The sequence below is a fragment of the Urocampus carinirostris genome, chromosome 11 (assembly GCF_059441175.1).
Source record: "Urocampus carinirostris isolate Australia breed hairy pipefish chromosome 11, RoL_Ucar_1.0, whole genome shotgun sequence".
NCBI lineage: Eukaryota > Metazoa > Chordata > Actinopteri > Syngnathiformes > Syngnathidae > Urocampus > Urocampus carinirostris.
Window position 1 is genome coordinate 35,175,997 of NC_142359.1, and position 23,200 is coordinate 35,199,196.

The following is a 23,200-nucleotide window of genomic DNA, read 5'->3' on the forward strand; positions in this document are numbered from 1 at the left end:
TGTAAAACCTGCCTTCGAATGCCCAGGTTGCCACAGAACATATTATCATGTTAATATTCTATCAAAATATTTGGAAAATCTTACAATAACATAACATAAGTATGAAAAGCATAATTACAAGTATGGATTGGAAATAGGTAATGATGCAGGAACCTCAAGGTTATATGGCTGAAAATATGGTTGATATTGCCTAGTCAGGAAAAAAAAAATTACAAATCAGGATAATTTAAAAACAAAGGATGGGCTTGTATCCTGGTATGGGTGTTGATACCAGCTTTTTAGTGAGATTTAGGGCCTCACATTAGTGAACGATACTAGTATCTGCTGCACTCTAGTGTCCATTTACCGACACGGACCCAAAAATTGTTGGACTAATACATTGTCCTTATTCAAAACAAATGTTAAGGAAAATTAGGTGTAGGGATTAATCTGAGAGCTAGTAAATGACCTACTGAGACCCGGCACCTGAGTAACAAAGGCTACTATCAGTAACCCGTGCTGAAGCCAGAAAACATCCAGGCCAACAAACATCCAGCATTTGGATGATCCAGAAGAGGACTGGGAGAATTGGTTAGGGTCAGATGAAACCAAATTATACTTTTTTAAGTAGGAACACAGGTTCTCATGTTTGAAGGAGAAAGAGTACTGAATTGCATCTGAAGAACGCCATACCCACTGTGAAGCATGTGGGTGGAGAATTCATGCTTTGGGGTTGTTTTTTTGTAAAGGGACAACTGATCTGTGTAAAATAAAGAAATGGAGCCATGCATCGAGAGATTTTGATAGAAAATCTCCTTCTATCAGCTAGGCCATTAAAGATAAGATGCTGCTCGGTCTTTCACCATGACAATGATCCTAAACACATAGTCAGGTCAACTTAGGAGTGGCTTCATAAGAAGCCAATCCAAGGTCCTGGAAAGGCCTATCCAGTCTCCGGATCTCAGCCCTGTGGATGGAGTTGAATGTCCATGTTGTTCAATGACAGCCCCAAAACATCACATATTACAACACATCTTCAGGCTTGTTTTTGCCTTTTATTATCAGCAGATGTCAGTATTTGCAACTATCATCAGAAGAAAAAAACTGCTTACTGTCCAAGTGATGATCAGGTTTCCAGGTTCTGTTCCTTTTCCCTGAACATCTGAAGGATTTTCATCAGGAGCTGGAATGTCAATACAAATCCATGAACGCGCTTCTTTCAATAAATTGCTGTAAAAAAAGAGTAACCAGGTACTTACCTGCCGGGTTGGTCCTATACTGACGTGATGGCTTACTAGGTTGGCTGTAGCCAACTTGATTTTTGGCCAGAACCCGAAAGGAGTAGTAGACGTACGGAGACAATTCCAGCCGCGCCGTGGAACTCATACCATCCACTTCCGTCATGTTGACCCATACGCTGGGCTGGTGCAGCAAATCCTCATACTGGATCAAAAAATCTTGGTAAAAGAAAACAAAAATATTAAAAGGGAATTGATCTAGCTGAAAGAAGAACAGGCTTACTTTGTGTGGGGCTGTTGTGTTCATCTCCAGGGACCCAGGTGAGCTGAACACTACGTTCAGTTTGGTCAGTGAGTTGCAGGTCAGAGGGTGGATCGGGTTTCTCTGTCAAAACAAAAAAGGTCCTTAAAAATACTGAAATGATAAATAATCATTAAGATAATATCTCATTGAAAAATAATGCATATAAAATGCATGAATAAACCAACTTTTTAATAATCATTTTCTTCCACATTCTTTAATTGTTTGTAAAATGCATGTTTTATGTCTATTTTTATTTTTAATGTTTTTTTATTTGGATTAATAATACCAAGTATTATATGTGTATGTTATTCCACATTTATGTCTTCTGAAAACTTTTGATCATTATATTTTTGTTTGAAAAAAATAGCTAAATGTACAAAATTGTATTGCATTCTCTTTTAGAAAAATGTTTTGGTAAATTTTTGAGTCAGAAAGACTTTGGTCTTTTTAAAAAACATTTTTCATTGTGGTGTGTTTGATTTAAAATACCAAATAGTTTTTTAAGAAGAAAAAAATCAACTGTTTCTAAAGCTTTTGTTTGGTCATTGAAAAATGACCCAAAAAAGATTTCTAATAATTTCATTTTCCTACATGTTTTTAAAAATATATATTATTAAGCTACTAAAAAATAATTTATTTGAAAACAAATAAGTCCGACCCATCTTCAAAAAAGGAAAATGTTTTTTTAAAACATCGGAGGAATTCAACCCTAAAGACCACCAAAAATGCAGTATAAATGAAAAAAAGGGGAATCAAAATATTTAGGGGGAAAGAAACAAGGAAAGATTAATTGAAAATTTGAAAAAATATATATTTTGCAGAAACAATGGGGTTAAATTGTCTTATTTGACCACTAGTTGTCGCTGCATTCTGAGTGCAACCAAAAACAATTGCTGAAAAGCACAAGGTTAAATTCAAACTACGGAGACTTACAGTGACCAAACTGTATCATTTTTCTTTTAATTCTTCTCTTTTTTTCAAGCTTTTTGTGAGGTTTTTTGTTTTTGGTTTTTGTTTTTTCAGTGCATGATGTCTGACAAAAATATCAGCTTCCTGTTGGGTAGGTTCGTGTTCATGTAAAATAAACACTTTTCTCTAACTATGAGTATTAAAAAAAAGCATGTTTGTATGAAAGTAATGACATTTTGCTTAATAATTAAATCCATATTGTTTTTTTTTAATGAATATAGTTGTATTTACCACCTAGGTGGCACTAAATAATAGTATCATTTTAATGGAATATTGATACAAATAACACCAAACTATCTAAATTCACCAAAAAAGATCATATCTGGTACACATTCATAGAGGGGCAAAGAGGTCTATAGTAAACCACTAATTGTGCAAGTTTTCCCACTTGAAAATGTTAGAGAGGCAAGTAATTGTCAACATGGGTAAACCTCAACCATGAGAGACAGAAAGTGGAAAAAAACAGAAAATAGCATTGTTTGATGTACACTTTTGTTGAAAATAACGGAGGTCAAAATCTTTTCTGTAACTCTTCACAAACTTTTCACACATTGTTGCTGGTATTTTGGCCCATTCCTCCATGCAGATCTCTTCTTGAGCAGTGATGTTTTGTGGCTATTGTTGTTCAACATGGACTATCAACTCCGTTCACAGATTTCATACTGGGTTGAGATCTAGAGACTGGCTAGGTCATTCCAGGACCTTGAAATGTTTCTTACGAAGCCACTCCTTTGTTGCCCCCACTATGTGTTTGGGATCAATGACACGCTGACAGACCCAGCCATGTCTCATTTTCAATGCCCTTGCTGATGGAAGATTTTCACTTAAACTCTTGATACATGCTACATTTAATCTTTTGTTTCTATGGGTCGGATGCTCTTTAACGGACTGCAGACAGGTCTGGACGTGTACTGGTTTCAGCAGGGGGACACGTTTTGCAGTGTAGGATTTGAGACTTTGGCAGCACATTGTGTTACTGATAGTAGCCTTCGTTACCCTGGTTTAAGCTCTCACTAGGTCTATTACTAAGTCCCTCCGTGTGGTTTTTGGCTTTTTCCTCACCGTTCTTGTTTTTATTTTGATGCCACAGGGTAGGATCCTGCATGGAGCCCCAGATTGAGGGAGATTATCAGTGGTCTTGTATGTCTTCCATTTCTTAATAATTGCTCCCCCAGTTGATCTCTTTATAGCTAGCATTACAGTCAGTCTTCACAGCCTGGTGAGGTCTACAATTTTTTTCTAGGTGTGCCTCGACAGCTCTTTGGTTTTGGCTTTTGTACTCTCCGACATTATCCTGCCTTGTTTTCCAGCCTGATACCTGTTGCCGACCTTTTTCTGGACCCGTTTCTGCTTTTGCTCCTCCGTCCTGGCCATCGAGCTGTTTTCTCACTGTCAACGACTACCCTCGCTCGACACAGAAGTGCCACTTCCGCGCTCCTGCTATCTGCTACCCGTGACCGACGATCATCGGATCATGATTGCAAGTTCTGTTCTCCTTCTTAATAAAAAGTAAAACGAACGCAATAGGGTCCTGTCTCCGTTCCTGGCTTGCGACAGTATGTCATTTTTTGGAGAATGTAATTGAACAGTAAAGTACAAAGAATTTGTACTTGGATTTCTATACAGGGTTGAAATGCTCTGTGATTTCCCCAACATTCCCCAAACAATGACATAAAGGACAAAGTCAACATGGACTATCAACTCCGTTCACAGATTTCATACTGGGTTGAGATCTAGAGACTGGCTAGGTCATTCCAGGACCTTGAAATGTTTCTTATGAAGCCACTCCTTTGTTGCCCCCACTATGTGTTTGGGATCAATGACACGCTGACAGACCCAGCCATGTCTCATTTTCAATGCCCTTGCTGATGGAAGATTTTCACTTAAACTCTTGATACATGCCACATTTAATCTTTTGTTTCTATGGGTCGGATGCTCTTTAACGGACTGCAGACAGGTCTGGACGTGTACTGGTTTCAGCAGGGGGACACGTTTTGCAGTGTAGGATTTGAGACTTTGGCAGCACATTGTGTTACTGATAGTAGCCTTCGTTACCCTGGTTTAAGCTCTCACTAGGTCTATTACTAAGTCCCTCCGTGTGGTTTTTGGCTTTTTCCTCACCGTTCTTGTTTTTATTTTGATGCCACAGGGTAGGATCCTGCATGGAGCCCCAGATTGAGGGAGATTATCAGTGGTCTTGTATGTCTTCCATTTCTTAATAATTGCTCCCCCAGTTGATCTCTTTATAGCTAGCATTACAGTCAGTCTTCACAGCCTGGTGAGGTCTACAATTTTTTTCTAGGTGTGCCTCGACAGCTCTTTGGTTTTGGCCATAGTGGAGTTTGGAGTGTGACTGACTGAGGTTTATAACAAATGTCTTTTATACCGATAATGAGTTTAAACAGGATGTAGTTTGTAGGCAACCAATTACTGATTCTCGAAATAAATTCTTTTAAAATCAAGTTGTGTGATTTACGGTTTTTTTCCACGTTTTATCTCTCAAGGTTGAGGTTTCACATGTTGACAATTACATGCCTCTCTATAATCTTTTCAAGTATGAGAACAGGCACAAATGGGGGTTGACTTATATGCCCCACTGCATAAACAAAACGTAACACAAAATGTTATATGAAGGGGAGCAAGTTCCAAAGGTGCAGACGACATCACATGACTACATTGAAGACAGTATTTGTTTACCGTAGACAATAGCCGGAGTAGGAGTCGCCTCTGAGAGAGCGAGAATCAAAAGTAGAGTACAGAAAGTTAGTATAAATGACGCACGCTTGAGACAGTGCCAGAAAAGAGAGAAAAATTGTCAAGTTCTATCAACAAAAGCGAATTTCTACATTCTCCTTAATGTACGCAGAAAATAAAGAACCAAGTACCGACAACGGTGAGCGTAGCGCTGGCGGAGTCCCGGTCCAATGTTGTACTCATGATGCAGGTGTACGTGCCCTCATCTTCATCCGTCACCTCTTTGATAAGCAAACTGTCCGTGTCCACCTCAAACCTGACAAGCGCAAAGACGTTCAATGCCGTAACGTATGAATACGTTTTCAGAATCATTGTCTCTAAGTGCCCAAACGTAGAAATATTTGTTTATTTGTTTTATTTTGAAAAAGTATTATAAAGGGTTTAGAGCAGCTCATCAGTACCGTATTCTATGGACTTGAAGTCGCAGGTTTTTTCGATGGTTTAAAATGTCATCCTGCGTGAAATGTCCCTCCAAAATACAAGATTTGTGCAAATGTCATTAAAATGACTTTGTATGCGTCATGATTACTGATTCGGGGCACCTGTGGCTGCCCCGTTGGCGCCAACAGCCACGGGTGTGATTGGCTGCTGGACTCTTTTTAAACTCCCGTCTCCGAAAGGAGGCCATCAGACCGTCTGCAAACCTACGCTCTCAGCTAGGCAAGCTTTTGTACTCTCCGACATTATCCTGCCTTGTTTTCCAGCCTGATACCTGTTGCCGACCTTTTTCTGGACCCGTTTCTGCTTTTGCTCCTCCGTCCTGGCCATCGACCTGTTTTCTCACTGTCAACGACTACCCTCGCTCGACACAGAAGTGCCACTTCCGCGCTCCTGCTATCTGCTACCCGTGACCGACGATCATCGGATCATGATTGCAAGTTCTGTTCTCCTTCTTAATAAAAAGTAAAACGAACGCAATAGGGTCCTGTCTCCGTTCCTGGCTTGCGACAGTTTGTCATTTTTTGGAGAATGTAATTGAACAGTAAAGTACAAAGAATTTGTACTTGGATTTCTATACAGGGTTGAAATGCTCTGTGATTTCCCCAACATTCCCCAAACAATGACATAAAGGACAAAGTCGTTTTAGTGAAGTTTACGCTAGTGATGTATGCTGGGGGGTGGGGCAGGCGATTTTACCCGAGTGGATATTTTTGACCAAAAATGGCACCAAAAAGTCAAGTTAATCATGTTTATTTGTATAGCCCTTAATCACAAAGAGTCTCAAAGGGCTGCACAGACCACAGATTATTGCAAACCACAGACTATTATTACACCATCCCCTGATCTAAAACCTACACGAGGGCAAGGAAAAACTCATAAACCTCAACATGAAGAAAATAAAGAAAAGAAAATCATATTCTGCAGATTAAAAGCTGCTGAAAATCGTAAAATATGAAGCTGCAAAGCAGAAAGCGAATGTGACGGTTAGTCTGATGTAAGCGACGTAGAAGAAGAAAGCGGAAGTGGCCAATCGTTTACAGTGACACCAAGGATGACATTTTCATTGGATTTAGTGATTTGGAGTAATACTGAACATTTTACGTTGTTCCTGAAATGAACAGGCAGGTCAATCATGTAACGTTTGTTCGACATATGAACTTATTCAGCCCGTTGTTCTTTTTTATTTTAAATTGCCCTTCAAGGTGACATGTATGTTTTTGGTGTTTTTTCAAATAAATGTTCCCCAAAAATGTGACTCTTGTGAGACATATAAATGCTTTTTCCCTTTAAATTACGCATTTTGTGACTGTTGTGACCTATACTCCGGGAGACTTATAGTTCCTCAAAATGCAGTAGGTATCAAGCCTCTGGGAATGGTTTCAGATTGAGAAATAAGCATTCGATGACAGGAGTGGCTTTGATCAGATATTTGACCGAGGAAGCCCCCACTTCCTAGCTTTGCTATCTGTTTCCAGGGATTGAGAGTGTGTAGGCATCACCCGAGTAGGCGTAGTGAATCAGTGTGGTGAGAAAAGTGAATTTATGGATAAAGACAGACAGACAGACGCTTCAATGTCAGCAAAAACGCAATTGCCATGGTGACAGAAATTGTGTGACGGCGTCACCGGAAACATCGGGTGCTAAAAAGTTCTGGCAAAGTTCATGCATTGTTCATGCAAATGTTCAGTGTTCCTGCAATACAATGTTATTTTGCAAGCAAAGTGCCATTGTGATTATGGAAAGCATTGTTTGGATATCAGAGATATCATAAATAAATATAAGCTTGATGTGTCATTTGTCTATTTAGCTACAGAACTACATTTTCTGTAGGCCTTTTAAAATGAGTCAAAATGGCAAAAGAAATGGCTGGCACTGGCTGTTCCCATTTGAAAAGAAACGTCCGGCATTGAATGAGTGAATGGGATTCCACAAAGCATGGGATTCAGTTCACAAAAGAAGTTGAGGAAGGACCTTTAGTGTTTCAACCTTATCATGAGGGAAATGTTGAGTTTTCCGTTTCGTAAACTGTCAAAAGAGGGTTCACTCTGCCACTTTGACAAAGAAAAGTAATTGGAGATCTCCATTAGTAACCGTGGTAACAGTGGCTTCCAAACTGACCCTTTCAGTCCCAGCGTTATCCCAGTGGACCTATCGTTTTTTCGTTTTTTTTTCTGTATCCCCCCTTCTCATTTGTTTCTTTTTTTCCTTTCTTCTTTGCATCCTTTATTTTGTCTCCACGTTCCTTTGTTCTTCCCTACCTTTCTTCCCTCTTTCCTTCTGTCTTATTTACTTTCCTTCAATCTTTCCTTCCTTCCTTCCTTCCTTCCTTCCTTCCTTCCTTCCTTCCTTCCTTCCTTCCTTCCTTGCCTCCTTCTTTCCTTTCATGCTTCTTTCCTTCCTTCCTTCATCCCTATATTCCTTCTATCAATGCTTGCATCTTCACTTCTTCCCTACCCTTTTTCTTATTTTCCTTTTCCATTACTTCTTCCCTTCATCCCTTCCTTCTTCCCTACATTATTTCCTTCTTAATTTTTCCATGCTTTCTTCCTTTGTTCCCTACTTTCTTCCCTTCTTTCTCTCCTACCCACGTAAAGTCTTCCTACCTTCCTTCCGTATTTCTGTCTTCCCTCTCTTCCTTCCTTCTTCCCCTCTTCCTTCTTCCCTTTTTTCTTCCCATCTTCCCTGCCTTGCTTCCGTCTTTCCATCTTTCCAACCTTCCTTCTTTCTTGGCTTTTTCTGTACCTTGCTTCAGTCTTTCCTTCTTCCCTACCTTCCTCTTGTCTTTCCTTCTTCTCTACCGGCTTTCCTCATTACTTCCCTAACGCTCTTTCTTCTTTTTTGCCTCTCTTCCTCTCTTCCCATCCTAGTTCCTATCTTTGTTTGGCACAGCTCAAAAGTCGGGGTCAGATTCAGGGCTTGCTCAACCTTCTCAGTGAAATAAACCGTAGATTTTGGCCGTACCTCTCGTCGTCAGGCAGCTCGCCACTGTTTTTCAGCCAGGTCATGGTGGGGACCAGAGAGGGATCGTGCTTGACTTTACACTGGAAGAGGGCGCTAGTTCCCCGCTGTGCCACCTTGTACTCGGGTTGCTTGAGGATGCGCGTGGGCTCTTTGACTTCCAGGAAAACATGGTTCTCTTTGATTCCAAGGTTATTGGTGGCGATGCAGGTGTACTTGCCGCTGTTTTGTGACTGGGCCACGTTGATCTCCAAGGTGCCATTTTCGTAGATTACGTAAGGGTCTTCGCTCTTGATGCTAATCTGACTATCCTTAAACCTGCAAAGAACAGTTTAAATTTAAAACCTGGTTACTCTGAGGGGCAATTGGAAACATTGTTTGTTCGGTTCACCATGTGATGGTCGGTATCGGTGAGCCGAAAGTTGCGCAGTGTAGCAAAGCCAGGCTGTTGGTGATAACCCGATAGACCTGGTTGGGAGGGGTGAGTACCCTCGGGGGCTCGGCTAAATGATCACAGCAAATCGGCAATCAGCGACGGGATTTCCAATGTGCCGCTAATGTTCTGCACTTACCAAGCACACTGACAAACGCATTGGCAATCAGGTAGCCAAATTCATTGGATGCATTACACTGGTAAACGGCACTGGATCCGGACTGCACACGGCTGAGGATTACTGTGTCGCCATCCACCTTGCGGGTCAGGTCCTCAGGGGCGTCTAGGGAATTAGAACATCTAAGTAAGTCTGGATTAAGGAAACAATTATTTTTAAGACTGATCCATAAGTAAACAGGGGTGTGGTCTTATATAATAATAATAATAATAATAATAATAATAATAATAATAGCAATACAGATAACAATTGTTATTATCATTTGCACTATACTTATAATTATCACTATAACAACTGTGTTATTTTAGCTAGTGTATATAATGTATATAAACTTTAATATACCAATCAAAACTATCTTGTACTCCAGTGGGACTTATGTTTTGACCTTAATACTTTTATTTTATATAAAGTACCGGTACAAAAAAATTGTATTGAGAGAGGGACAAAGATCCTGAAAACCAAAAGACATTGTTAAAAAAAATAGTTTGACAGGCAGATAATTTCACTCAGTTTCAGTGTTTTTTTTTTATTTTACAATTTTTTATGAATCTATGTTTTAAGATGTATTTGTTTATTTACGTTTATCCTGTTTAGTATTCATCCTTAGTTATTTAACAATATTTTAATTAGTTTTTTTTTTTGGTCTGGTAAAATGAAAATAATATTTTGACACTGCACAGGTCAGATAATTTTCCTCATTTAAAATAATATTTTTTCTTACATTATGATTGTTTTGGAATTGTTTTAACAAAATAATAATAATAATAATACTCATTTATTGGTTTTATTTTGTCATCTACTAAATAAATACAAAAATTAAAATGAAGGAGGAACTAGTTCAGCTCTAATGAAAAAAAAAATGAAAAAATAGCACAAGTACAATGAGTATGACGAAAAATCATGACTATATTGAGCATAAGATAAACAACATAGAATAAGAAAAAAATAAGATAATAAATGCATAAAATTAGCTAAATTATCTGCAAATGGAAATGAAATAAAAAACAAAGGGAAATATGATTATTTTACGTATTTTATTGACTTGACCCTTTGCAGTGTAATGATGCAACCCCAAATTTTGAAAGAGCCATATTGCGCCAAAAACATGTTTGGAACTGTAACAAATGACAAACCTTATTAGAAAGGCAACAAAAAACTACATAGAGTATATATCGATATTCATTGGAAAATGTTAAGAATTAATCATATTTTTCCTCAGATACCGTATCATTTTCCATTATCACTCATTTTGGAAAAGGCGCTGGGGTGCCACAAGGGAGTGCCAAGGAGACGCATGCTGCTCCAGAAGCGCCTGTTGCTGGCTGCTTAATAACTTGTTAATATCATCTAGGTGTGAATGGTGATATTACATCCTAAATCTAGACAGTGGAATGTAAAAATATAAGTGATTGTGTGAAGAGGTCCCTTTCACACAATCACATGTTCAGAAAATGAAAACAAATTTTAAAATACTCGACAAAATAGGATGTGCTCACGTTTTAAGGCCACTCCGTTGACAAACCACGTAATTTCCGGCTTAGGGTCTCCGCTGACTCGACACGTCAGGATGCCGGTCTCATTTGGGGCGAGAATCAGGTTTCTGGGAGCGCTGATCCAGAACGGGGCGGCTATAGAATAGGAAGGAAACCCCATTTATAAGCGAAAGGACTCTCTAGTTTTCGACATATAGAAACGTTTTATCTATGGGTCATTCTTAATCTTCGGTGCCATTTCAGCGAGGTAACCTTTTCTTAAAAAGAAGCTAGTAAAGGATAACAAAATTACAAAAAATCATTAGTTCCAATACAAATAATCATAACGGGGCTAAATATGTTAAATGGTAAATTTTATAGCCCTTTTCAAGTCACTGACGACCTTCCAAATTGCTTTACAATATATTCCACACTTACCTATTCACATACACCCACACAACAATAGGCAGCCATGGAGGGTGCTGTACCTGCTTATTGGTTCCATTAGGGGTTTCAGTGTCTTGCCCAAGGCGATCGTAGCTCAAGAGGTAGAGCGCACGTCTTGGGATCAAGAGATCGCAGTTCGAATCCCGGCTCCTCCGTGTTACATGTCGAAGTATCCTTGGGTAAGACACTGAACCCCTAATACCCCTAATAAGCAGATTAGCGCCTTACATGGCTGCACGGCCGCTATTGGGAAATGTGAAGCACATTGTAAAGCGCTTTGGAAAGTCATTGGCTTGAAAAGCGCTATATAAATGCAGATCATTTCATTTCATTTCATTTTACCTCGTGAGCCACTTCCGCCCTCATCAGTAAACCATAATAAAATATTGAAAAAAGGTTGATTAAAGAGTAGTATTTACTCTTCTTCTCCTTAAATGTTTTCGCTACCCAAATATTGTTACATCAGAGAATCATATAGCTAAAATGATAGCCAGCAGATGATTTCTATAGAACACTTATCAGAGTAAAAAAAACACCTAAAATTGACTTTAGTTGAGGAATATTGTAAATTGAGGCAAAACATAAATGATGAAAAACCATAAATTTATTGTATTTCTCTAAATTACATCTGTAATAGAAGTCAATTAAACATAGCATTTTAGTATACTTGTACTACAGTCAGAGTAATTTCTTAATTAATTAATTTATCCTGCATACATATCAGTGTATCCTGTGGTGGAAGACAGTAACGCATACAAGGACTTTTGAATATAAGTATTAGCCCATTTTTTATACAAAATATACCATTTCATGTCACTGGGACTCAAATGGCACCGAATAACAGAAAGGACCCATTTGACGGTCCTTGGTGGTCTAGTGGTTGGAATTCGGTGCTGTTCACTCCGCAGGCAGGGTTTAATTACTGGTTGGGGAACTTAGTATTCTATCAAGTTGCTGGGTGAGCATATCAGCAAGTACCTGTCCTGGAGACCAAAAACGCCAATCAACACCTGGGCTTTCTGTCATGATTACTGATGTGATTCACCTGTGCCCGCTCATTTGGCGCCAACCACCGCGGGTTTGGATTGGCTCCCTGTCACTATTTGAACCCAGTCCTGTCAATCCCCTGTTGTCAGTCCGTCTGCTAACCTCAGTGTATACTAGGCAAGCCTTTATCGACCCTGACTCCCACCTGTCCTGTTTTTGCTCCTGTCTGTCTCCGGCTACGACCCGTTTTAATCCTGACCATATCTGCTCTTCCATCCCGGCTTACGATCTCTTTTTGTCCCCGACTATGTCTACTCTCCAGGGTTACGACTCGTTTCCGACCCCAACCACTACTTGCTCTCCCAGTTCCGGCTACCGACCCGTTTTTCCGTCCATGACACCGCCATCGCTCGCTACGGACGATCCCCCTCCGTGTTCGGATCACAATCCGAGTATGAGGGCGATTTGCCTCCCGCGTCCAACGAGCATCGGATCGTGGGCGCAGCCCTTCCTCTTTCCTTCAATAAAACTTGTGAGAAACGTAACGCTATTGGGTCCAGTTTCCGTTCTGTTCCAGACACTTTCATTCATTTATTTAATCATTTCAGGCAGTTATATTTTTTTGTGTACACATGTTTATGTAATCTAAATCAAACAGAATTCCTGAAAGGGAGTGGGACGGAGAAAACTCAGAAGAGCAATTGCCCCGACCCCTAGCATGCTCTCATTCAACAGAGGAGCCATCAAGAGCATTATGACAAGCTGCACCCTCTTGTGGTACGGCGCCATCATCGTGTCCTGTTGTGAGAACAGTGGAAAATGTCATTGGTATTCCCCTCACGCCCTTCCTGGACATATACAACTCTTGCCTCAATCGCAAAGCCACCTGGATTGCAAATGACCCCACCCCTCTCACATTCTTTTCAACCTCCTGCAAACAGGAAAAAGACTGGTGAGTCTTAGAGCCAGAACCAACAGGCTCAAGGACAGCTTTTTCCATTAGGCTGTTAGGACTCTGAACACTGTCCATACCCTACCCCCTCCCAAACCCGCTGCCTTTTGCCATATCAATTAAAAATTGCTCTATTTAGATACTGGCTTTACTCTGTACATTTTTTTCTCCAAACTTTATTTTAATGTTTTATTTGCACACATTTTTTTTCCTTTGTTGTTATTTGTATTTTTGTCTTATTTTAGACTTTTGACTAGGACAAGATAGTTTGATCATTTTCCCATTTTAGCTAACTTGCACGGGCTCCTTTTCCGTTTAAGATGTGACTTTAAAGGTGGTATATGTGACTTCAAAAATATTCTACTTGCTGACATCATCTTCTGGCTGAAATCATCATTGCAATTTCTTTTGTTGCACGTGAAAGTAAGTGAAATTCTTAGATGCGCTCGAATACACTTCCTTTTCATATTTTTGGGGCTTTGGCTTGGCATTTGGGCTGTATTTGAAAACAGTCCTTTTCCTACTTTCACCATTTTTATCCTACAATTAAAAAAAAGATAAACACAACCACCTGCGTGATATCACTCCTTCCCCCCAGACCATGCTTCAGCGTAATGCGCTTTGTGGCCAAAACATAAATGATAAAAGTAAGATAAAAGCAGATAGCCTCTTTGAGCTCAGTTGGGCATTGTTAAGACATACCTACTAGAGAAAATCTTTAATCTTAAACTTTTTAAGAACACCTCAAACTATGCACTTCACCTTGAAGGTTCTGTTATTGAGATATAAAAGTTTGCATGGAATTGCCCCCTCTTATCTCTCTAAATTTGATTTCCCCCATGTTCGTTCTTGGAGCCTCCACTCGGAAAATGTGACTCAAAGAGCCAAGAAGAAAGCTGCAAGCTCGAGAAAGTTTTGTGGAATGCTTTGCCCCCTGAGATAAGATCTGCAACCTCAGTGGAAATGTTTACATTTAATCTGAAGACACACATCTGTTCTATAGCTTAAGTTTAATGCTGATCTGATACTTTTCTTTTCCTGTCCTTTCCAGCAGCCTGGTTGGTGGCGAAATGAGGTAGAAAGATGATCCAGAATGATTGGTGGCAAAAAAGATTAACCAGGATAAGTCACCGGACCAGGATCGGGACTGGCACCTGGACCTGAAGCATGTAATCATCTGCATCGACCAGAGCGCTAAGATGGGAAGCTACGTCATCAATATCTTGGACTACCTGAACAATTTTACATATTACCTATGTTAATGTTGACTAAATTATGTGTATTGTTACCAAATAGATAGATAGCTAGATAGATAGCTAGATAGCTAGATAGCTAGATAGATAGATAGATAGATAGATAGATAGATAGATAGATAGATAGATAGATAGATAGATAGATAGATAGATAGATAGATAGATAGATAGATAGATAGATAGATAGATAGATAGATAGATAGATAGATAGATAGATAGATAGATAGATAGATAGATAGATAGATAGATAGATAGATAGATAGATAGATAGATAGATAGATAGATAGATAGATACTTTATTCATCCCCATAGGGAAATTCACACTTCCAGCAGTATCCTTTTGTTGTTTATTAACAGATTAACAGGATGGCCTCGGGGTGCTGTGTTGTAGTTTAGCATCAGCGGAGTGGATGACGTCAAACGCTAGGCCAAAAGTTCGACGTCCCTGCAGCAGATGGAAATCTTTGGGCCCAGGGTTACACCACCTCGTGTTCACGTAGATCGCAAGTCCACCTCCTCTCCGCTTCCCGCAGGCTTTTGTGTCTCTGTCTGCCCTAACAGCGCTGAAGCTGGGTAGCTCCACGTTAGCGTCCGGGATGCTAGATGTGAGCCACATTTACGTAAAACACGGCAAACTGCACTCGCTGTAAGCTTTGATGTTTTTCACCAGCACAGCCAGTTTGTCGGTCTTATTTGGTCGAGAGTTCACATTTACTATGATTACGGACATTACAAATCTACATTACAATCTATTGCAGTCTGGTCATCCCAGAAGTTGGATTACTTCTTTTGTAGCCCCCCAAGGTTTCTTATTTATCTTCTTGATGAAGTTTTTGAGTTTTTCCTTGCCCGCATGCTGGTTTTAGATCAGTGATTAAGGGCATCACAAATAATGTGACTATCTATTGCATGTTTGCACGAGGGGAAGAGGAAATGATATAGCATATTTGACGAAAAGGTCGAAAGTTTACCTTTAACTGTGACCTTGATAGTGTGTTGTGCGGTTCCCAGACGGTTGGTGGCTGTGCATGTATAATCGCCAGCGTCCGCTTCGCTCACGTCTAAAATCTTCAGGGTTTTCTTATAGTTGAGGAAGGAAACCCTGCTAGTGGGTAACTCTCCTCCGTCTTTATGCCAAGACATTTCTGGGGTGGGTCTGCCACAGAGACTAGTAAGCACCTTTATCTTTGAAAATGTATTGGTAGGAAACAAAAACTTACAAGCCTTCAGCAATGCACTCCAGCTCTAGGGCCTCCCCTCGCAGGACCATCTTGGTGCTGGTGGTACCCAAAGGTTGCATGAAACCGGGACGGCGCTCCCCTGTTGGGTTATCTAAATTCAAGAGAGCAGGAAAAAAAAGAGAGAGATGTAACTGAAGGTTTTTTGCAGCTGCCAGACCAGGGTGGTCATGAAGTCATGAAGTCATGAAGAGTCGTAGAGGGAGGTGGCACAAAGGTACAAAAGTACCATGAGGGTAAGAGTGGAAGTGGTCTTTTGTCCTGTTACATTGAAATGTAAAAAAAATAGCGGCTCCAGGTTGGTGCATTTCTGCTTTAAATCCTCTTTTTATTTTTTTGTAGAATTCCTGTGCAGGGTTGAGTTTGGGACCAGTAGAGGATTGACACAAAAATGCTGTGACAGTATAACTCACCACTAAAGTTAGTGATATTGTAAAAAGAGGTCTCATTCATTGCATCCACTGTAAAAGAAAAAAAAACATTGAACATGCAGAATAGATAATGCGGAATACATAAAAAACAAAAAATGATGAGAAAAACGATATACAAACAAAAAATGTGACAGAAATAGCCAACATTTTAAATGATACATGATAACACAAATATATAAAACTTTAAACTAAAAAAAATAAAAATAGAAAATTAAGTACAACACAACAGTATAGAAAATCAAAACAAAACAAAAAAATGTAAAATTAAAAGAGAAATGTAAACAAATAATTAAATACAAGTGAGAAGAGATCAAACAAAAAAAATATAAAAAATAATGTTTTACAAACATTATATGTATATGCTATAATTTTTTATATTTAATTTCCATGGTTTTCATTTTACTTTATTTCCCCCCTTGGCATTTTTTAGGATGATAATAATACTAATACCAGACATGGGGACTTGAGACTTAGTGACTTGGACTCGAGTCGACTCGAGTCGCTGTTTTTATGACTTGTGACTTGACTTGGACTTGGCAATCTAAGACTCGGGACTTGACTTGTGACTTGACTTGCCCAAGAAAAAAATACTTGGGACTTACTTGGGACTTGAAGGTGAAGACTTGAGACTTACTTGAGACTTGCACATGTGTGACTTGGTCCCATGTCTGACTAATACTACTACTACTACTACTACTACTACTACTACTACTACTACTACTACTACTACTACTACTACTACTAATAATAATAATAATAATAATAATAATTATTATTATTATTATTATTATTATTATTATTATTATTATTATTATTATTATATTTCTAATTATAATAATAATTAAATATGGCATCTTAATTAGTATCACGTTCATTAAATTCAAATATTCCACAAACGAGCCATTTACCATTTACCCTGAAAAAAAAAAAGTCTGAGCCCTATAGACTGTGAAAAAAATGTTGTATTGCGATATCAGTTGTCGCTGATGGTGTTTTCAATGTTCCCGTTTTGATGTCATTTGCCGAGTGTGACCTTACCCTCAAGCACTTTGACGGAGATGGGCTGCTTCTGCTGGATGGTTTGCGTATAAGGGAAGCGAGCATAGCAGATATAGTCGTTCCTGTTGTCCTCCGGGAGGACATTGGAGAAATACAAGTCTCCGTTCAGGGCCTGAGACACTCGATCGTCCAGTGGCAGCCTCTGGAAAACTGAAGATTTAAGGAAAGACATTTTTTTGAGAATCTCACTCGTCGGAACATGATGATGTGAAACACAAGCTTACTGTTATCCATCCAAAATATTACAGGAGGGGGCAGCCCTGCTGGGGGCCGGCACTGTAGCACCAACGAGACTCCCATTTGCACTATGATGGTCTCAAGCCTCTCCTTTGACCACAAGGGGGATCCTGGGAGTCATCAGCATCGAATCAAACAGTTTCATAGATAATGTGACCACCTCATTAATTCCTATCCTTACTGGACTGTCTGATGACAAAATTGTTGGAAACGGCCGTTCCGTGATCGTTGTGAGCGGAACATTGGTACGTTCCTTCGTAAGCTTCGGCCTTTTCCCCGCTTATGTCAATGACCAGGGTTCCCGAACCAGGCTTCATTACCACTTTGGAATCTTGCTCGACGTCAAAGTGGCTCCCATTTCTCGACCAAGAAAAGCTGGTGAATATGAAAAGCAAAAAACCTTTACGATTTTGTGCAATTCATTGCTGAAATAAATTGCAAGTCGGCTTATCGATTGCTTTCCCTGGAAACAGTTAATAAAGCGATGATTTCTTTCGATTCTCCTCATCTCAACAATGGTGCAGAGAGAGGTGATAAACAAACAAAAACAAAACAGAGGTTTGAGCCTGTGTGGGCAAACTAAAGTCTGAAGCAACATAGAATAGAATAGAATAGAATAGAATAGAATAGAATAGAATAGAATAGAATAGAATAGAATAGAATAGAATAGAATAGAATAGAATAGAATAGAATAGTCATTACTGTCATTGGTAAAAAACCCAGTGAACAGTATCCACAAAAAGGAAAAGACATCTCATTTCCTGATAAACAAGATCAACAAGTAATAAAGAATTGAAAGAGAAAAATGAAATGAAAGAATGTCTGGATAAACAGGCAAAAAATATTTACAAGAGATTGGCTTAAATTGATTTTTGATATATATTTCAAAACATATTATGGGATTAGGGGTTTTAAAAGGGATATCATCTTTTATTTTGCTTCACTTCTGATTGTTTTAAACAAAATGTGTTCAAATGATTTATTCATAGACAAAACAAGATAACAATTCTGTGTAAATGTCTGCATCTTTATTACAAAATGCATAGTGTCGCTAATATTCCGAAAATACCTTTTTCCACATAATGATACTATGTATAAAAATACTACAAAAGGCAATGTGTAGATTTGGTGCCACTCTTGTCCCCAGTATCCCAACATTCAAATAGTTGGCTAAATGTTTCTTTACTTGCTATTTTTATCATGCATTTATTTTATTCATCAATTAACAGTATTTTTTAAATATGATGAAAAAACAAAAACAAACAACTGAGCTAGCCATGTGGCATTTTGAGTTTCAATGTATTTCTTTGCTTTAGTTCTCAGTGTTTCCAAACCAATTAGATTAAATGCTTTATTTATAAACAAAAGAGAAATATATATTCACTGCCATTCTTGGGTCATTGTTTAATTTTAATTTGTATGAAATATGCAAATAAATGCATAAAAAATGCCAGAATACGTCTTTGGGAAATGCCCATGACGAGATGAAAAAGAAATTGCCTACATCATAATTTTCCCTCTTGTATTGCGAAGATATTGGATTCCAGATTGTATTAGAAGATACAACAAATACAATCTGTATAATTTTTTTCTTTGCGGCCCTTGACTCATAATGTTTGCCCTTGTCCTGGGTTGGTGGTACTATTTCTTACTTGGGGTGAGGCTTCCCCTTGGCTTCACAGTGGATGACGATGTTCTCCCGCGGGTCGAAGATGTAATCCTTTGGAGATTGTAGTGTTATAGTGGGAGGCTGGGGCACTGCAGGAGTAAATCTCGTTAGAACGCAAACGTCCTGACGTTAGAAACTAAATAAAGCATGCAAAAAGGATACATCACAGCAAGCAACACCAAAATGACAAAAGTAACAGGACATAAAGACCAAATAACAATAAAATGAATCTTTGTTCTAAAACTTAGGAGGCAACAATTTAGAACTATTTCAAAACCTGTATTTTTATTATGTATCTGTCACCGCATGCAACAATGCAGAACATTAAGAAAAGGAACCCATAGAAAAAAAATCCCACACCAGAGGTCACAATTGGCGCAGACTTACATCCTTCCAGGACTTTTGCTTTTTGTCCGCCAGGGAAACGCAGGCACACAGCAAGAGAATATTACGGTAACATGTTAGTTTTGTGCAGTGAGCCAAAAACTAATTACAAGATCAAGTTTTATTTATATATCTGGCATTCACTGACTGAAAAACAAACATTGATTTGTGTGAAGTGGAACAGAACATACAATTTGCATTTTCTACTCAATACATTAGAAATAAAAGATACTGAAGATTTAAGCTGTTAGAAGTAAATGTTTCATTAGCGTGATAAGTTAATTCTGTTGTTATAATTTGACACCTGAAAAGGAGATTGCATATGATGCCACTTTCTGGTTTTGACTGTTGTACCTCACTATTGTTTGTTATTTTGCACTGGTTACAACATTACATCATTGATACTATAGTCAATAATGTTGCTGTTCTTTGCTATCCAAACCCATTGGGACTGACCTGCTTTTTGTAAGGAGATTTTATCAGAAGAAAATGGTCAGGGGAGGTCTTTTAGATCAGATTTAGAATTTGAGGATATTTTTGTACACTCAAACTTCATTGATGTCTTCTCTCCTTGTTTTGAGTGTCTTTGAAACCATGAGTCCATAAATCAGTAATTTTAAAAATTTGATTTGCATGTGAGAAAGGTAACAAAAGACAAAAAATAGTGAAGCTCATAAAAAACCTTTAAGAACATATGTTCAATATCTAAGTTAATAATTTATTGTAAATTAGCTGGGTATTATGATTGGGTTAAAACGAGATAATTCATTAAAATGTATAACAATGTAAAATCTGAAATCTGAGTTTCTGGAGTAATTTTAGCTGTGGTCTAACAAGTTCACATTACAGTCTGTATTTGGAAATTGTTGGCTTAAGTTAAAAGGACAGTGTGTTTTATATGCCCACTAGATGTCACTGTATTTTGAGTGCCAAAAAGCACAAGGAAGAATACAAACTATGTATTCTCATGCTGCATATCAGAAAAGTGGAAGGTTTTTCATTGGAACGACACCGGGAGTGGGAGGTCCTAGTCGCACAGTCAGAGAAACGATATGTACCCTGACTTCATTGAGTTGCTTTATTCAGTCGTCACTAGACAAAATGGCGATGCCCATGGAAACACAGACAGTGTTTGACTTTCACTGAGGATTTAACTAAAGATGGCAATTTACAGTTTGTGTTATTGACCTCAGCCACCGTTTTTCCTTCGCAATTTGAGCGCTTGCGAGAAGGCGGGTTTGCTGGAAATCTCAGTCATCTTTGAGGTCACGCTTTAAGGTCATGGTCGATCCAAGGGGGATAAATCCGACTTTCTTTATTTATTTTTTATAAAAAATATATTTTTAATAAATTACGATATTTGTTTTACTGCTGGATGGTGTTAAATGACATACACTGTCCCTGTCATATGTGCACAAATTGGAAGAAATTACACTTATATTCCCTACATGTCTGAAAAAAGGATGACTTGAAAAGGATGTACCATTTTTTATTATTTTATACAACGGTTACTTCAATTCATGCTTACGATCAAGTGGCACTTCCAGGGCTGATGTCAAGTGACTGAAGAGGATCATGAGAAGAACAGCTCCAGAGCCTGAAGCCCACGTCGGATTGTCAACCATCTTTCTGTGGACCGCAGGCAAGTCCATGTTGTAGGGCCAAACCCTATATAGAGTGGTAAAGACTTAGATTACTGAACCAGAAGTGAAACACGATTTTTTTATAATGAGGCAACTCAACAAGTAAGATAAGCGTACATAGCACAATTGGATGAAATTGTGTTTTTTGAACCCTCTTCTAGTGATAACTTTTAGGTAATACATAAACCTCAAGATGTTTGTTTTTATAAATCAAATGGTTTTCTATTACCAGACTATTACTGAGGAGTATAAGAACACACCTGCTAGCTATTTATATCCCTTTTCCCATTTTTCTAAAATAGCAACTATATGTTTATATATAATAATATTATATATCGTAATATATAATGATAATAAAAACACATTTTCCCTGTTGTTTCTCAACAATGCCACTTGCAACTTTCAAGTCATTTTTATTTGTACAGGACTTTATCATAAAAAGTCTCAAAGGGCTATACTGACCACAACAACAACAAAATAACTAGTAAAATATAACATCAGCTACATAAAATATTTTTGTAGGAACGGGAATATTTTAAGCAAAATATGGAAGAAGTAAATATGTAACTTGGTTTGCATAGAATCCAAATGCCAAATATGATTATATCAATGATAATAGTATTGTAATGTAAAGTTCATATTCAGGTTAACAACTAAAACTGAGCTAGATAGCTAGCTAAAAGATTAAAAGTCATATCAATAGCCAGACCCAAAACTAGATGGCTAGCTGGAAAGGAGCAAAAACGGAAAAAAAATTAGCTCGATAGCGTGGGAAAAAAATGTAAAAATCTAGGTAGATATCCATCAATCCATTATCTGCACCGCTTGTCCTCAGTAGGGTCGTGGGGGTGCTGGAGCCCATCCCAGCCATCTCCGGGCAGTGGGCAGATGATACCCTGAACTGGTTGCCAGCCAGTCGCAGGGCACACAGGGACAGACAATTCGCTCGCTCATTCACACCTAGGGACAATTTCGACCGGCCAATGAACCTGACATGCATGTTTTTGGAATGTGGGAGGAAACCGGAGTGCCCGGAGGAAACCCACGCAAGCACGGGGAGAACATGCAAACTCCGCACAGGAAGGTTGGTAGCTGGATTTGAACCCATGACCTCAGAACTGTGCCGCACACGCGCTAACCACCGTGCCGCCGTGCTGCCATTCTAGGTAGATAACTTGCCAAAAAGCTAAAAATGTGGGCAGATAGCTAGCTACAAAGCTAAAAAAAAACTAGCCATATTGCTATATAAATATGTAAATTCCTGATATAGTTTTTTTTGGCATCACAGGCAGTCCAAATTTCGATGCCATACTCCCCTGTCTTATTTATATCTGAAAGGTCTGAAGTAACATTGTGGCCAAAAATACTCTTCAAATGGCCTTGCATGTTTTAAAAAGTTTTTTTTATTTTTGTGCAGATATACTGGAAAATTGGATAAATGCAAATCCCCTAATTCTCACATGAGTGGGAGAGTGGCTTATTGTCACTATGTCCAGTTATAATTTCAGTTGTGGGATTATTTTGTGTTCTATCTTGTTATTATAGCTGCGTCAAAACTGACCATAACAATACAAAAGTGTGCCGTGAAATTGCTTAATTTTATCATTTCAAAAAAGCATGATGTCCTTGCTTTCTTCCAGTGATCAGTCAAATACAAGTAACTAATTTTCCTCCACACCAGTAGATGGAAGACTTTTATTGCTTTTGATATACAGAATATATGCTTATAAAATGTCACAAGGAAATATATTTAGTAACTATGATAAAGCTGTTTAAGATTTGCCCTGAGGGAAGAAAATCAAATATACTTAAAATCTTGTACATCATTTTGCTTATTTTAATTCCATTATACAAAGTAAATGTTTTTTGTTTTACTGGCAGAAAATGTTTGCTCATTTTAAGTATTATTTGTGTTACTTCTCTAAAAAAACAAAAGAAAAACCAAGATGAACAAAAGCAAACATTTCAAAACAGAGTTGGAAATAGAGTCAAATACTAGATTACAGCAAAGCCAATAAAATGTAATATTCTGTATTACCCCCTGAGCCACAGTGACCACAAATGATGAACACAAATTTGTACTGTCATTTTAGATAAAATGATAATTTAAGCTTGAAAAATTAAAGATAAACAAAAATTCATCAATAAAACTTGTGCCAGAACATAATTTTCAA

The 23,200-nt window shown here is 38.4% G+C and overlaps 1 protein-coding gene across 4 annotated transcripts in view; it reads right to left on the reverse strand.

The window, feature by feature from the left end:
• nrcama (neuronal cell adhesion molecule a) overlaps nt 1–23,200 on the reverse strand; it is an 87,686-nt gene that overhangs the window by 18,198 nt on the left and 46,288 nt on the right. For 3 of the 4 annotated variants that reach the window (XM_088348683.1, XM_088348682.1, XM_088348680.1), the window contains exons 3-20: nt 20,912–21,051; nt 19,387–19,404; nt 18,983–19,088; nt 17,512–17,705; nt 17,318–17,440; nt 17,073–17,243; nt 16,017–16,064; nt 15,586–15,697; nt 15,337–15,521; nt 10,751–10,882; nt 9,216–9,359; nt 9,035–9,146; nt 8,647–8,961; nt 5,376–5,500; nt 5,188–5,217; nt 1,501–1,602; nt 1,239–1,436; nt 1,092–1,162 (exon numbers count right to left, since the gene is read on the reverse strand). In XM_088348683.1, coding sequence (XP_088204809.1) covers nt 1,092–1,162; nt 1,239–1,436; nt 1,501–1,602; nt 5,188–5,217; nt 5,376–5,500; nt 8,647–8,961; nt 9,035–9,146; nt 9,216–9,359; nt 10,751–10,882; nt 15,337–15,521; nt 15,586–15,697; nt 16,017–16,064; nt 17,073–17,243; nt 17,318–17,440; nt 17,512–17,705; nt 18,983–19,088; nt 19,387–19,404; nt 20,912–21,035 — 2,310 coding nt within the window. In that variant the 5' untranslated portion in view covers nt 21,036–21,051. The remainder of the gene's footprint in view (nt 1–1,091; nt 1,163–1,238; nt 1,437–1,500; nt 1,603–5,187; nt 5,218–5,375; nt 5,501–8,646; nt 8,962–9,034; nt 9,147–9,215; nt 9,360–10,750; nt 10,883–15,336; nt 15,522–15,585; nt 15,698–16,016; nt 16,065–17,072; nt 17,244–17,317; nt 17,441–17,511; nt 17,706–18,982; nt 19,089–19,386; nt 19,405–20,911; nt 21,052–23,200) is intronic. The other variant, XM_088348681.1, reaches the window with a different exon arrangement.